The sequence below is a fragment of the Mustela lutreola genome, chromosome 12 (assembly GCF_030435805.1).
Source record: "Mustela lutreola isolate mMusLut2 chromosome 12, mMusLut2.pri, whole genome shotgun sequence".
NCBI lineage: Eukaryota > Metazoa > Chordata > Mammalia > Carnivora > Mustelidae > Mustela > Mustela lutreola.
In genome coordinates, this window is record NC_081301.1 from 17538088 (window position 1) to 17554606 (window position 16519).

The window sequence follows — 16519 nt, forward strand, 5'->3', positions numbered from 1 at the left end:
AGACTGGGTTTCGTTTGATAACATGACCGCGGCCAGAATAGTATTTGGCTCAGCAGTTTGGGTAACTGTTAGCAACAGTTTTATGTAAGGGAGGAAGAGGGAAGCCGAGCAGCCTGCGTGAGGCCATGGTAACCTCCGGCCTCTGCTTGTCCCGACACCGGCTTCTGCTTCCCTGGCGGGCAAGGATGGCAGTGACCTGGGGGATGCAGACATCTACGAGTGTGCGTGGCGAAGGGTTTTCAGGGGGTGTCTGTTAGATTCAGTCCATCCACAGCTGGGAGCATCCGGATTCTGACTCAGGAGACACCAGCTGTGTCACCTCGGGTGGTTGAGTGACTTCTCTGAGTGTGAGTTTTTCTCATTTAGAAAATGAGGTTGTTTTGGACACTCCCCATGGCTCTCGTGGCTTGATGTTCCCTGAGCACCTACTGGGTGTCTGGCACTGTCCCAAGTGCTGAAAACTCAGGGCCGATGAAAGAGGTGGTCAAGCACTTCACAGCCTGGGGAAGGGAGCACCTGAAATGTGTTACAGGGCAGTGTGGCCCATGCTAGGGTGTGGGGGACTTCAGGAAAATGGCACTGAGCCCAACCATAGAAGGGACCTCAGGAAAGAGTTCATGAAAATGATGGCGCCAGAGGGGAGGGAGGATGGGCAACACAGGTGCAGGGGAGTGGGAGGTACAGGCTCCCAGTTATGGAGTGAACAAGCCACAAGAATGAGAGGTGCAGCATGGGGACGATAGTCTACAGTAGTGTGACAGCACTGCATGGTGATAGATGGTAGCAACACGGGTGGTGGGCACAGGACGACATATAAACAGACTTGTCTGATCACTGTGTTGTACACCTGCAACGAATCGTGTGTTGACCATCTTTCAATAAAAAAGGGGGTTCCTGGAGGAATGGGTGCCCAGGCTGGTCTGGGAAAGAAGACGAGGACCGAGGCAGCTACCAAAGGGGGAGGGGCTCTTTCATTGACAATGCAGAGGTGAGATGGTGTGCAATTGCACGGGAGGCCTGGGATCCACCCCAAGGAGTTGGGAGTTTGTCCCCCGGGAGACAGGGGTCACTGGTTCATGAGGAGCTTTAAGCAGGAGAATTGTGATAAGATGTGTGCTCTGAACACATGGCTCGGGCTGAAATGCAGAGAGTCCACTGGACGCTTAGCCGATTGAGCCACCCAAGCAAGAGCAGGGAGGTGATCGGAAGACTGCACGTAGCTCAGTAAGGAGATGACGGTGGCCTGAGTTACTGTGGCAATACCAGGGACAGGTGAGAACAGCTCTGGGAGACATCCTGGAGGCACAATGAGTAGAACTTGGCCATTGTCTGCATGTGAGGAGCAGGTGAAGGGGGCTTAAAGGTGGCTGTTTGGCAAGGCCTGGCCTTGGCAGGGTTAATAAAGACGGTTGAGGCCCGGCTGCAGGTGAAGCCAGCCCTGAGTCCCACACAGCTGCACCCCAGCCCCACCTGGATGAAGGTCCTCGCATACCCCTGAAATATAGGGCTCAGCCTATCAACCCCAAATGGCTGGTTTATCACTGTGGAACCACTGGTGGATTTATCATTTCCCTTTTCCGTTCTAGATTCCCTACCTGTCTTAGAAGAAGTAAGAGAACTTTAGTCATGGATTCCTTCAGCAGGAATGGGTGGGAGTGCCAGACTTCCTCTCAGATGCCAGGGGATGGAGCTAAGATCCAAACCCTGCTATCTCCTTCTGGTCTCCCATACTTTCCTACTGTTCTCCAGACTCTATCCTTCTAATCACAATGTGGTTCCCCTTTGCTTCATGCTGGCAGAGTCAACTGATGTCTGGAGGACATGGTGACCTTGCATTTTTAAACACTCCAGGAACAACCGCAGCTGATGGTGGTGGGAAGTTGGCTAAACCACCCTGGTCACTCCTATCACAGTAACTCAACTGGGGTCATTTTCCTGCCATGGGACTCCATATACGCTTCCCTTCGTAAGGGTTTTAACACTAACCGTTTCGCAAAGCTAAGAATCTCTGAATCAAAATAGGATATTTAGGGAGGAAAACAAAGCTCAGGAAGATTCCCAAAGAAGATGATCAGAACCCAGTTTCTTAGCTTCCGCACTGGTGCGACTGGCTGTCATATCTGCAGAGTCTCCTGAAGGATATTATTCTTCAATAAGCAGACAGGAGAGGGCCCAAGCACCAACCTCAAGTTCAAGGAGTCTTACCTGGGCAGCATCGCTGTCTTCGCACTTGATTCGACACTCGCTGTTGAACTGGAAGCCATTGGTGCACTGGTAGAGCCCATGGAATTTTGGCGGAGGTGGGTCACAGGTCACAGGAACGCAAGCTCCCTCCTGCCAGCTGCCATCTTGGGTACACTGAATCTTGAAGGCCCGTCTTCAAAGAAGAGATCAAAGAAAAATGTCTTAAGGATTAGATGGCTAGACTCATGCCCTATGCAAACACCCAAGGTTTTCTTGAGCCAGCTGGCCTCTCATTTCTCTTTCGCACTCCTGATCCCCTAACCGCCCTATCTGTTGGTAAGCGCCATGCGTAGAGATTAAAGAAAATTCATCAACTTGGGGCAAGCAAGAGTTTCAGACATTCTCTCAGTTCCATGTGGGCTGAAATAAACTCAACTCCGGCAAACTCTTGTCTTTTCCCTTCCTTCTAGAGTGTTCTGATGGTAGCTGCTCGGCTAATGATGATAATCATACCTACCATTTATTGAACAATTACTATGTGCCAGGCACTTTGCAAACACTTTGCAAACACACCGTCATTTGTTCTTTACAATAATACTATCCAGTAACTGGTATCATCATCCCCACCTTATCCTTGAAAAGTAGAGGCCCAGAGAAGTGAAGTCGCTTGCCTGAGGTCACACAGCCAGTAGGCAGTTACTAACAATGTCCCTATAAACTCTTACAGGGCTGCATACGATGAACAGTAGGTATTGCCTCCAGCAAAAAAAAAAAAAAAAGAAAGAAAGAAAGAAAGAAAGAAAGAAAGAAAGAAAAGAAAAGAAAAGAAAAGAAAAGAAAAAAGAAAGAGTGTTTCCTTATAATCAGACATCCAGACCTGGCTCTCCTGGCTGGCAGAACCTGTGAGAGTGTATTTCCAGCCCAACTTACTTCTTTGACTTCCGAGAGGAGCCAGGCACATGATATCCAGGTTTGCACTTGTACTTGCAGAAAGAGCCCACCTTGTGCTTGTTCTCACGGCACCGGGCCGTCTGGAGGTCGGCGTTGGGCACCGGGGGCGGAGCTAGGCACATGAGCTCACACAGGGCCTCCGGGAAGGACCACAGGCCGTCCTCCATACAGGTCAGGAGGCTGTTGTTGCCTAGAGGACACAGGCAGGCAGGGTTAGCAGATGGGGCAGGGGGGACAGCCAAGCTAATTTACGAGCTACCTGGGCTTCACTAAACTGGAAAAAGCCATAGGGTCTTGCTCTTGGAATTCCAGCCCCTTCAGATTACAACTGAGGGCCTCCAGGAGATGGAGGGCATTGTGACATAGAGAAGATCCAGCTTGGGGAGGAACTCACCCCCCACAGGCAGTAAACTAAAATTCCAGGATCCCAACTCCCGATCTAGAATCTCTTCTACTGCATAGGAAAGAGACCTTCATGCTCCTTCCATCCATCCTCCTGGCTCTGCCAGGTGGGGGCCCGAGCCTGGAGGGGAAAGTACATACTCCGTCTAGTGACTGACGAAGCAGGCGCCCATCAGAATCAACTCTGAGTTCTGACATCAGGATGCCGTGTGCCGTGGAGCTGCCAGCTGCTCCTCCCCGTGCCCCACGCCCCTGTATTGCTCCCAGCCCCCCTTGTGCCTGGAAGCGATGGCACCGTGGTAATCTGGAGGCTTGATACTTTTTTGCAGGCCCGGTGCTCAGCGAAGTTGTGCCGGAGCAGCTGAGAGCGGGCGCTCCCCTGCAGCCTGTGCCAGCTGCAGCAGACATGCTGATTGCCTCCCGGGAAGCTAGCTTGATGGGGGATGGTGCAAAGGAAAGAAAACCAGGAGGCATGGGGCTTTTCATTGCCAGGTCATATATTATCGATGTGCAGCCTACCCCAAAACCCTGCCCCAAGATAATCAGAGATGGACCCAAAGCCTGCCTTTCTCAACCCAACGCTCCTCTCCGCGGTTATGACTGAACGGTGTTGACAAGTGGGGCTGTATTCACGTGGGAGGCTGTGGGACGGGAAGGAGGGAGGAGTGGAAGGGTGCAGGGGTAGGGGTGAAGCTGACATGAGCTGTGTCCTGAGTGCCGTGGGGATGTCATCTGAATTAGTCTCACAGCGGGCTCATAGCTGGATGACGCATATTTGGGAGCAGAGACCCGGAAAGCCAAGTGACCTGACCAAGTCCTCGTAGTTAGTAAAATGATGAACTATCATCCAAAAAGCATCTAGGCATGCCGGCTATGTGCCAGCGGCTCTTTTGTGTGCTGGGACATAGCGATGAACAAAACAGAAAACCCCCAGACCTTGCCCTCTTGCAGCTTCGATTCTAGCATGCTAGGGAGACACCCAAGAAACTGCACAAAGAAATACACTGTTGGGTGTGCTAGAAGGCAGTAGGGTCTCTGGAGACAGAGACAGCAGGACGAAGACGAAGCAGGGAGTGCTGCGCCCTTCCCTGTAGGCTCCTTGCTTCCCTGACCCCATTCACGGTCTTCTTTCTCCTTCTGTGTCAGTGTGACCCATCTGGTGGGCACGAGCCAACCTAGTGTCTGTGAACCCCACAGAGGATTCCGTGCTGATAAACAGTGATGCTGCAAACTACAGAGATTTCTACGTCAAACGGAGGATGATTCATTTGGGCTCCATAGAAGCAGAGAGGCTTCTAGAACACCAGAGACTTCAAATGGATTTTTGAATTGCTTTTGTGATTGGGGTAGTGTTTTGGGGTGTGTAGGCATAGCCAAAGCTATGGGAGAAACTAAGGGAGAGAGAGGGGGAAAGAAGTTATGAAACATACAGGGTGCATACCCTCTCTGAGTTCCCCAAGAAGGATAAAATATCGGTGGAAAATGTGTTAGGACTCTTGAAAGCATACCCCATCAGCTACGCAAATTATACATTGTGGAGTGGAAGTCATGGTCCTCCGGTGGCAGGAGAACAGAAAAATTGTGAAATGGTCATCGAGAGAGGAAACGCAAGCCAAGAATGTCAATTCTGGGAGAGGGTACGTGGGAGCTGGCTGTGTACCACAGTCCACAGAAGAATCACGCTAATGGAGCCTCTGGTGGTTCAGGACCATGGACATGCCCTCACCCCACCGATGAACAAAATCCCGGAGATGCAGACGCCTCGCTGCACAGAATCGGTATTTCCATGATCCAGCTACAGTCACTACTCTATACTCACCATGTGGCTTTGAAGAAAGCCGGGTATGCCACACGCTATCCATGTCCTGCCCTCATCCCCTTGGCACTGACCTCTCTACCCCAAAGGATGGTCCCCGTACCTGTAACCCTGTGCCAGAGGCCTTTTGCTGTAGTCCCAAAAGGACAGCTCCCGGTGCTGGGGCTTCAGTGCTGCAGGAGTGGCATTAGTTCTGAGTAAGATTCTACCCTGTCTTCCATAGTTCCTCAAAGGGACTGAGCTCTGCTTGCCTACAGCAGGACCTGGCTCTCAAAGAGACTCTGGATGCTTCTGTCACGTCCAAACTTCCCTACCTCATTCCCTACCTGCATTTCCTGGGGGAACATGACTCCGGGCAACAGGGGCAGACATTTCTGAGCCCGGGGTTTCTGGTTGGGGCTAACAGTGCTGATGTCACAGACGGGGTTCCAAAAGGTTATGTGACCCTGAACCTTCATCTGTTCATCTTCTAAAGTCAGGAAAATAAATTGTGCTCAGCCTGTCTATGAATGTGCCTCAAGAAATTCTGGTCTCTAACAAGCATTAACATAATTGTAAATGTGCTGTCAAAGAGATGTGGCTATTTTTATTATTTTATTCAAAAGATTACCCAGAAGACCAAATCTCTTTGGAGTGCCTTGAAGATAGAAATTAACCAAGGGCAGATAAGAAGGAGAGAAACACCAGGAGACCTAACGTCTGGTTCTGTTAATACCTCGTACACGGTGTGCCTGCATCCTAAGGCCAGGGAATGGACTAAGTTCATTCTTTTAGTGCCAGCACCTAGCCTAGTGCCAAGCACACTATAGGTCCTTAATACCCATTTGTAAAATGCATGAACTATTATGGATCTACATGTGACCTTGAACAAGTCACCTAATCTCTCTGGCGTGAAGCCAAAGTGGTCTTTGAGTTCTTGCAGCTCTAACATCTTAGGATGGGAATGAACATTGGCCACTGTATTGTTTTGCGAAAACACAGATGCAGCCAGAGGGACTGGAAGTGGACATGCAAGCCCTCGGGAGGCTACATCAGCCAAAGGCTAGTACTGCAAGAACTGGGAGTAGATTCAGTTTCATTGCTCTTGATGGGAAATAGACCTGAACAGAAGTTACAGAAGAGGAAGAGGAAGAAAGACAGGACATGTAAAGAAGTCCTTGTGTACAAGGTCCTGGGCTAAGTGAGGCAGGAAATGAGGCCATAGAGGATTTTAGGATGGTTGTTTTCCCAACAATAGCCAACTGGACCTTCACCCAGCACTCAGAGGGGAAAGCCGAAGCAGAAGAGATGGAGTCATCAGGAGAAGCAAGCAAAGCCTCTGCCGATTTTAGTTCTGAAAGCACACTGCTAGGATCCCGGGACGCCAAAGAGTCAAAGAGAAAATCCGAGCTGGGCTTGGCAGTCCAGGAAAGCATGTCGTTTGCTCAGCTGAACTGGATTCTTCCAGCTCTAGCTGAGGTGAATCGGGTTATATTTTGATTATTTAATCGTCCAGTTCTCCCCTAAGTGTCTGAAAGGAAGGCTACCAATAGCTGCTTATAATTCAGCCCAGGAGGCAGGGCCACCTTGACCCTCCTAATAACCTAATTTGTCATTAACCCCATTTTGTAGGTGAGAAAACTGAGTCCGTAGGAGGGAACATGAGTCGCTTGATCTAGAGTCAGGGCTCCCTCCAGGTCTGCCTGACTCCTAAGTGCTCTCTTGGAACTTTTTCCCATGAGCACAGCCAGAGAATGTCTCTTGGAATCAGGAGAATTTGGATGAGTGGAGAATCTCGAAACCAAGAACTGGTCATACAATAAGATTTCAGAACCTCCACCCCCTCCCCACTGTCCAGAATGGTGCCTCTCACTTCTAAATTTCTTTACCAAGGGGCCCAATTTGTCATTCCTCTTTAGGCTCAAGAGAAAGTGGCTGTTGTCAGATACAGTCACAGACAGGGATAAGTGACGGAAACCTTCCCAAGCAGAGAGAGAAAGGTGCCTGGAACGCTGGACACCTGTCACGAAGAAGAGGCTTGGGAATGCACATGGGAGACACAAATACATGATTGTGTATTCACCATATTGGCGGGAATGGCAGGCCTAGCTACGGGGTACCGTTTCTAGAGTAAGCACCCTTGCCCCAGTGCTAATGGTAATTCCTATGTATCCTTGTGTAAATGTCTTCCTCTCTCAGGCCTCAGTTTCCCCATCCCGAAATTAAATGATTCATCTTGATGACCCTGGGCTCCTCCCAACTCTGATGTTCCAGACTTTGATGGAGCTCTGGGTTCAGGGACAGGCTTTAGGAAAGGTTAAAGGGCTTCTGAGATAGCAGGTAAGAACAGATTCCACTCTCGAAACCTGAGCAATCGCTCAAGATTGGAGTGAGAGAGACAGGAAGAATTACTTAAGAGATGACATCTCAGCACTGCTTACATCAAAAAGCGGCCTCACAATGGACAAGCCCCTTCTCTACTGTGACCCTCAGGTCCCCTGGCATAATCTGAGAAGTGGTCTCTCATCAGTACTTGGCAGTGTTGTGGTCCCAGTGACATCCTAGACCATCCTGGACCCTCACCATCCCAAAGACTAGAGTGACAGATGGAGAAAGCAGCGGTTTCTTAGGAGTCGTACGAGAGTTTCTGTTGGGGTCAAGGGATGACCCTGTTTTTGTGGGGAAGATGCCTCAGGGACCTTCAGGGCCTGGCTATCTGCTTTTGAGAAAGAACAGAAGAGAAAATGTGCAGCGAGGAAAGTCATAACAGGTTTCTGCAGGGGGAAGTGCTGGGTGAGGAAAGGAGCTGAGAGCAGGCACAAAGGTTCCCCACAGGGCACTGTGGGATGTGGCCACTCTCTGCGTTCCCCCAGCTCACATTCCTGTCTTCGGTAAAGTCTGAGAAACCAAGAAATGCCCACTGCTGTTGGGTATCCTCTGGAAACAAGTGGAGAGGCTGAGTTTTCAATCTGAGGTTGGAAAGGCAAAGCAGACAGAAAAGGCAACAAGAACCAGAAGCACACAGTGGGCCTTTTAAAAAGATCTTTGAAGGAGGAAGATGTGCTTACTTTACATTTTTTTTAAAGATTACTTATTTATTTGAGTGATCTCTGCACCCACCACAGGGCTCAAACTCACAACCTCAAGACCGAGAGCTCCTTGCTCTTCCAAATGAGCCAGCCCAGAGCTCCAAGGTATGCTTGCTTTTAGCCCTACTCCACACTCAAGTGCACCCAACACAGTTGAGTTGAAGTTGACGAGTGATGTAAGTAATGTGGTATATTCAGCCTTTTAATTAAACATTTATGATTTTGAAGTTTTGTTGTTGCTGTTGAACTTGAGAACATATTTTCCCTCTGTTTTTGTAGCTTCTGTCTATACGGGTAGTGCTCCCTAGGTAAAGGGTCCTGGCAGAAGGGACCCTGAGGCTTTGAGTTAGCAGGATATTTTACATACATCTTGAAGAGGGCTCAGAATTTAAGTGAAAGTAGGGATATTCAAGAAAAATTCACTGGAAATAGAAGGGGGGAGTCATTTTGGGGGGTTACCCACAGTCTACCAGTTCCCTGGGGGCTACACGTCACTGCCTGTCCTGGGTGCTGGCTACCTGGCTGCCAACATTTAGCCTCTGGGTCCTGGGCAGAGTGCCGAGGAGGGAATGTGTTTCCACAGCCCCCAGGACTAAGGGCTCCATGAGACGGAGGTGAGAGCTGGGAGAGAGGCCGCGGCACAGCTCACAAGGGCGCCCCTTGGGGTAGGTCAGTATTTATTAAGCACTTTCTCTGGTTCTGGAATCTTACACATACCTTCTCTTTCAGGCCTCAATCTTGACCCTTCAAAGTGGGCCCTTCTCCACCCATTTTACAGATGAGAGCACTGAAGCTCAGAGCCATGAACTAGCTCTTTGAATCTCAACAGCAAGGGCAGAGCCAGGAGTGGAATCCCAGTCTGTCGGATTCTAAGACAGTGCTCTTTGGCTTCAATCATGTTGCTAGGAAAAGCAAATTGAAGGGAGGAAAGGAAATCAAACAATAAATGGAGGAAAAGAGTTGTACTGTTCACCTCTTTACCCCTGGGTTGAGAAGGGGCGTTAACAAGCTCAAGAGAGCACTGGCAGGGCCTTCACCCAGCCCTCACTGCCTGCAGACCCGAGGAGAAGCATCCGAGCACTGGATGATGCTGACAGCCAAGGTGCACAAAATGCCAGTTGGGGGCGCCTGCGTGGCTCAGTTGGTTGAGCGACTGCCTTCAGCTCAGGTCATGATCCCGGGGGGCCTAAGATGGAGTCCCGACATCGGGCTCCCTGCTCGGTGGGTAGTCTGCTTCTCCCTCTGCCTCTGTGATCTCTCTTGCTTTTGTTCTCTCTCAGATAAATAATAAAATTAAAAAATTAATTAAAAATTAAAAAAAAAATGCCAGTGGGTCCCAGTGGGTCAGCGTGGCCACTGGAATGAGGCTTCTCTGCATTCTCAAGGGAAGAACAAAGTTGAGATCAACAGCTATCAAAATGATGATCCCCCTGGGGCCTCGTCTCCACAGCGGGGTCACCCCCCCTTCCACCATAGTCAGCAGAGAAGCAACAGCAGAAGGGTCTCAATCACTTTGATAAAGAATCATTAATAACAGGGCACTTGGGTGGCTCAGTCAGTTAAGTGTCCAACCCTTGATTTCAGCTCTGGTCATGGTCTCAGGGTTGTGAGTTCAAGCCCTGTGTTTGGCTCTGCACTCAGTGTGGAGTCTACTTGAGATTTTCTCTCTCTCTTTCCCTATGCCCCTTCTCTCAGCTTATGAGCACATGCATGTGCTCTCTCTCTCTCCAAAATAAATAATAATTATTATTTTTTTAAAGATTTTATTTATTTATTTATTTGTCAGAGAGAGAGAGAGAGCGCAAGCACAGGCAGACAGAGTGGCAGGCAGAGTCAGAGGGAGAAGCAGGCTCCCTGCAGAGCAAGGAGCCCGATGTGGGACTCGATCCCAGGACGCTGGGATCATGACCTGAGCCGAAGGCAGCTGCTTAACCAACTGAGCCACCCAGGCATCCCAATAATTATTTTTTTTAAAGAATCACCTTTAGCGACAATGGGGTCTATGATAATCAATGCTAATTTACACACTGTTCCTTCCAAGAGGTCTCTTCCTGAGAAGAGAAGTGTGATTACTTGGTCTGGAGTCATGAACACACCCCACCTCTGGGCCAACAGAAGGACTCGGAAAGCCTGAAAGGTGGAAAACAGTTCCCACTGTCTTCACCTCTCCAGAGCCTGCATCTTTACGGTACCTCACCTGAAACATCTATAGCTCCTGTACTCAAGTCATACTGGGTTAAAAATGAGGGGACCTAAAGGCTGCATCCCATGAGTGCTTCCTGTTTTTCTTTTGGGGTTGTTTAAGAAAATAACTTGGTCTTTCATTCACCTCTCAAAAGAAACATTTCCTGTGGTATGACTTTTATCAATGTATCCAGCCATCCAGTCAAAACACTTTATTGAGTCTTATTAAGTGAAGATTCCGGGCTTGCTGACAGCAATGGGAAAATGGATTAGATGTAGCCACTGCCTTCTAGGAACTCATGTCCAGTAATCATTGGGAGTTCTGTCTCCCCCTGAAAATCTGGGGAAACAACTGACTCTCTCTAATCATCAAAATGCCTGAAACTCATGAATACATAGTATTATATCTAAGTTCAAGAGAATTCATAGACCTCCCCTTTGTCCCCCAACCCCATGGGAGTCCACTATTCCCACACAGTAGAGTGACGGCGGGACCTTTGCTTGGTGGCTGGACCCATCTGAAGGACCCCTGCTTGAGGGAGATATCATCTGGGGTGTCTGATAAAGGGATGACAGTCCCTCTGATAAAACAAGGAAAGGAGAGCACACCTCTGAGAAAAGAGGATATATATCTTTCTCGACATATAATGGGGTGGCCTCCCAATAAACCCATCCTAAGTTGAAAATATTGCAAGTCAAAAATGCATTTGTATGCCTCACCTACTAAACATGCTCAGAAGACTTACATTAGCCTACAAAGTGGGGCAAAATTGTCTCATGCAAAGCATATGTTATAATCAAGAGAGGAATATGTCATGTGATTTATGGACTACTCTACTGTAAGTGGCAGACAGAATGGCTGTGTGGGTATCTGCTATGAAGGGTCACCGCCCAGCACCCCGAGGCTGTGCTGGACCACATATCGGCAGCTCAGAATTCAGAGTCGGGTGTCGACTGAAGACACACCGCTTTCTACACCACCAAAAACTTGTTAAGTTGAACCATTGTAACTTGGAGATCATGTCACGTCATGTCAAACCCTAGTGTTTGGACTGGAAGCCAAGAGCATTCTTTCTGGAAATAGCACTAACTTGCTCTGTGATTCTCTCCATGTTCCTTCCTTCCTCTCTCGCTGGACCTTGGTTTCCCCATGTTTCCAAATAATCAGTTATTCAACACGAGCTCTGAAAACCCTTCTGGTCCTGACGTCCTCGGTCAGCCAGGCTGGCCTCTTCTCCCGTATGTCTGACTCTGCCTCACTCACTCCAACACCTTGGGGCCTTGCCCAGGAGCTCTCCAGCAAGGGCTTCCTGCCCATTTCCTCTTTCCTCCTAAAGAGGAGCAATGGCTTTGGTGACAGACACACCTGGGCCCCCACGTGGATGCCACTGTGGAGAGAGTGGCCTTGGGCAAGTTCTTTAACCTCTCTGAGGCTTCGTGTCCTCCCCTGGGAACAGGGCTGTAATAATAAGACGCATCTCTTAGGCTTACTGGGCCCTAATCCTATGTAGTGAGCCAGTCGTGTCTGTTCCAAATCTTCTTCTAATCTTTTTATTCCTCCCTCCCTCCCCCGCTTCATTCCTTCCCTTCTCTCTTCTGTAAGACTTGCAAGGACCCTGGAGGAGAATTCACTGCCGTCTTAGCCACACACTGCTTTCTCCTTGGCTGCACAGCAAAACAGTGCACATGCGTTCCCTCCATTGGTAGAGGGAAACCAGAAGGGCAGATAAAAGCCCGCCCAACCCCGGGTGTCGGAGACCTGGGGGAGTGCCTGGGAGCAGCCTCCGGGTGTCCCACAGAGGAAGCAGGGCCCACCGAGCCGAAGGCTCCTCTTCCATACCTTTCAGCTGCGCAGGGTGACGGCACTGGAAGGAGCATTTGCTGCCAAAGGTGGTGCCTTGAAGGCAGGAGAAGGACGCAGCGTGGACGTGATGCTGGTCCGGGACGCCGCAGTCCACTGGCTCGCAAGCCACCTGTTTGTTCCACTTGCCCTCGCTGCAGGTCACCGTCACGCTGGGTCCCACCTGGAAGGCAGAGGTGGGGATAATAAGCAGACTGCCGCCAGATGTGGGGGACACCTCTTCTACCCCACGCAACAACTTGGGAGTCTCCTCCTGGAAACCCATGCTGAACTGTAACTGGCTTTTAATGAATTAGGTGTCTCGGTTCCCATTCTTCAGATGCAGACACTGAGGCGCAGAGACACTGGTTAGCTCCAAGTGACATGGCTGTAAAGAGGGTACGTGGGAACCGAACCTAACAGCCGCACTCCGAACCGCTCCCTGCCGAGTCTCCCAGATCAGCGTTCCCATCGTGCTGATGAGAATCTCGGGACTCAGACTCCTGGGGCCTGATGACTTCTTTCATGAACTGTCCCATGAAAAATGGCACAACATTTGATTCACTGGCTCTTGATCATCATACCTTTTCCTGGCTCTGCAGGAGGCAACAGGGAGCTGCTTCAGTGTTTGGCATCGAGTGGGCAGTGCCCTGGGATATGGGATATGTTTGTCCCCTGTGCTGGACACCACAGAAAAGTCCCTTTCCTTCCTTGAGCTCTTGCATTGGCACTGAACCCCGGGTTGCTCTAGGAGCCACTCCCTGCTCTGAGATCGTTGAGAGAGGTAGACGTGAGCTTGGGACAAGCCTGGGAAAAGCAATGAGGGTCGACAGGGATTGGATCCAAAGGAGAAGATGGCAGTGGTGCATGGGTGGAAGGGTGAGGCCGGGCTTCCGAGCCAAGGGAGGGACCGCCACGGGCAGCCCACAGCCTGCTGTTCAAGGAGGAAGCCGCCAGATCCCAGGGGACGGGGGATGCCAAATGTTGATCCGGGGTTTTAAAAGCAAAGGACATTTTTCCCCTCTTAAGCACACATCAAAGGCAGCAGAGGTCCCTCCGTGCCAAAACAGCCTAATTGTTTCCACAGGAGTTCAGACCTGCCATGTCCGACACAAGGAAGTGGGTGTCTAAGACAAGCAATTGGGGACCCTGGGGCTGCCTCGACAGGGGACTCTGTTTCAGTGCAGAAGCTCCATGCCACAGGAGTGTCCCTGTGTGTCCGCAGCAGGAAGGGGAAGCCTGCTGGCAGGGCCCCAGGAAAGGCTGCCTCTAGTGGCAAAGCTCTGGAACCCTCAGATCTCTGGGATTCATTGCCCCAGTGCCCACTCTGAGACCCCAGGGCAGCGTCTGGCTGCAGCAGTACTCCACCATGCCCCTTGTGCCTGACACTGCCCTGGTCCATGAGCAACTCCTATGGCTTGTGACGGCTCTTCCCGTGGCTGGTCTCACCGCCGGACGCCATGCCATACCCAAGCGGACAGCCAGAAGGACCTTGATCCACCACGATCCGACCACGTCACTGTCTTCAAAAGCTCCCCGTGGCCCTAAAGATCGACCCCAAACCTCCTGGGCAAGCGAACCAGGCCTTGACCGGAAGACCCTGCCTGCCCCGCCAGCCTCACTGCTTGGGTGAGTTCAGGGGAGGGGAAAAGATCTGTCTGGGGCATACTCTTGCTTAGCCACAGGCCTTCCCATACCATTTCCCATACCACTTCCCATACCTTCCCATACCTGTGCCCCCAGAACCCATTTCTTGCCCCTCCTCAGGGCATACCCCTGTGCCCATCCATCCGTCTGGTTCTCTGTTTCCCAGTCACTTCCAGGGTGAGTCCCCCCGGGCTTCCACCACACCCGGCACCTGCCTCGACCGGCGTTCATCACACGGTGCCATCATGACTCACTCCCTGCCCGTTCCCGGCAACGGTCCTCCTCCTTGGGAGGAGGACGCGGGTTTATCTCAATGACATTTGTTTTTTGCTCTAGCACCTACCACGGCATCTGGTTCCTGGCGAACAGATGCTTTGCAATCTGTTTTATGATGACAGTGAATGAGTGAGCACCTCATTGACAGAGGGCTCCCCTCTTTCTAACGCGGCTCCTTCCCCTGCAGCGGAGCTCGGCCTGTGAGGGTTTCCTTCCCGAGGGCTCCGCATGGGCCTTTCCACATTTGCAACCCCCAACAAAGACTGACACGTGCTGTGTGGGACACTATTCCACACGGGAACTGTGGTCTTGGAAATTCCAGGTTCACGGGTGGATGCATTCTGTCAACACGTATTTATTGCGTCTTTGCTGGGTGGCGGCACTCTTCGAGAAGCTCCACTCCAGGCCAGCCACCCCCCACCCTGGGGGCTGGAGAGGGGCTCCGAGCCCAGCACCTGCACACACCTGGCTCTTAATGAGCTCGTCGTCCCGCTGTATCTGGAGCACGTAGCCCGTCCGGCAGCTCACGGTGCAGCGGGCGCCGTGGTAGCGGTCACTGCTGGAGCAGTTGAGAGACGCGTTCTCCACGGCCAGCTCCGGGCAGTCGGAGGCCTCACATGCGAAGTGCACACAGCTGGTGGGGGGGAAGCAGCAAGAGGGTAAGTGGGGGCTTTCATACCCACCGCACGCCGGCGGGAAGGTCAAAGCTGATGCGTCTGGCACCAAGCTGAACGCCAGCCTCTGTATTTGGTGACAGTACTCATTTCGGAGGGGTGCAGTGAGCATGAAAACAGAGAGAGCATAGGACAAGCACAGAGCACAATTCCCGGCCCACAGAAACACTCAACAGGCGGTCGCTCATAGTGTAAACAAGTCTGTGCTCTAGTACCTAGCACCTGGGTGGCGTTGGGCAAGGTACTCCCCTCTCTGAGCTTCAGAGAGTGCTCATATGGGGCCAAACCAAAGGGTTGTGAGACTCAACGGACGTGCTGAAGGTAGAACTCTTTTATAAACTGTAAAGCAAGGCATGAACTGTTAGTAAGGTCGTACAGAGATCACGCCTTACTTCTTGCTGTGGCTGCCGTTCTAACCTTCCTGCCAGTTTGAATGCTACCCACTCTTCAGTCCCAGCCCCATGTAAATGTCTACAGGAAGCTTCCCCGTGTCCCCGGGGAGGGGGGGGCTCCCTGGCAGGCCTCCTGCCCTCCTTTCTCTAAATGGCCTCACACTTCATGCACTGAAAGCACAGGGCCTGGGTGCCCACCATGTGCCAGAATGTGTGCTAATCCTTAAGGAAATGGAAATCTAAAATCCCTGAGCTAGATGATCTTTCCCCTCCTGTTCCTGTTACACAGACACGCAGTAACTTTAGTGACTGTTCACCGATCGCTTAGGTACATGAGCTCACTCAGTCCTTACAACACCCCTATGAGCTAAGTGTTACTCATTTTATAGTTGGAAAAATCGGGGACCAGGGAGATCAAGTTACCTGTTTAAGCTCCCACCCAGATGTGTGACTCCAAAGTCCTTGTTGTTAACCTTGCCCCACACCTGGACTAGAACTTCCCTGAGGGTAGAGAGATAATGTCTGTTTCATCTCCCTGTCCTCTGATTGCAATAAAGCAGCTAGGCCTCCTGTAGGGATTTCCTAAATGGTGGCAGTGTGCGGCAGCAGCGCTTTGCACTTAAAGCACTTTGAGGAGGTTGAGACATTGACTGGTAAGAGTGAGAGTGTGCTGGGGGCAGTTTTCGCTAACCTTTGCCTCTCTGACTCTGTCTACCCCAACGCCTGGCACACCGTGTGCACACAGAGCTCGGGGACAGCGAGCCATTGCTGGGCAAACCAGCTTCAGAATAAAGTCCCCATTTGTTTTCATGGTGCCCATTTCAGGAGACCCTGCTGGGGGCTTTAGCTCAGGAGCCTGCTGAGAGTCACAGTTGGAGTGGCATGGAGCTAAAAGCCTCCAAACATCACAGATGGCCTTTAAAAACAAACAAACAAAAAACAAAAAACTCAGGAGAGGGGAGCATCTGATTAAGGTCTTGGTCCCACACCAACGTGGGCTTTGCCTCTCCACATACCCCCTTTCGGAAGTGGAGAGGGATAAAAGTGACACCTGCGGAGATGTTGGGTTCTCTGTCCTCCTTCCT

The 16519-nt window shown here is 51.0% G+C and overlaps 1 protein-coding gene across 1 annotated transcript in view; it reads right to left on the reverse strand.

Annotated features, from left to right (window-relative positions):
* Positions 1 to 16519, reverse strand: part of PAPPA (pappalysin 1) — a 239644-nt gene that overhangs the window by 43777 nt on the left and 179348 nt on the right. The window contains exons 14-17 of the mRNA XM_059142291.1: positions 14834 to 15002; positions 12446 to 12629; positions 3115 to 3325; positions 2206 to 2377 (exon numbers count right to left, since the gene is read on the reverse strand). Coding sequence (XP_058998274.1) covers positions 2206 to 2377; positions 3115 to 3325; positions 12446 to 12629; positions 14834 to 15002 — 736 coding nt within the window. The remainder of the gene's footprint in view (positions 1 to 2205; positions 2378 to 3114; positions 3326 to 12445; positions 12630 to 14833; positions 15003 to 16519) is intronic.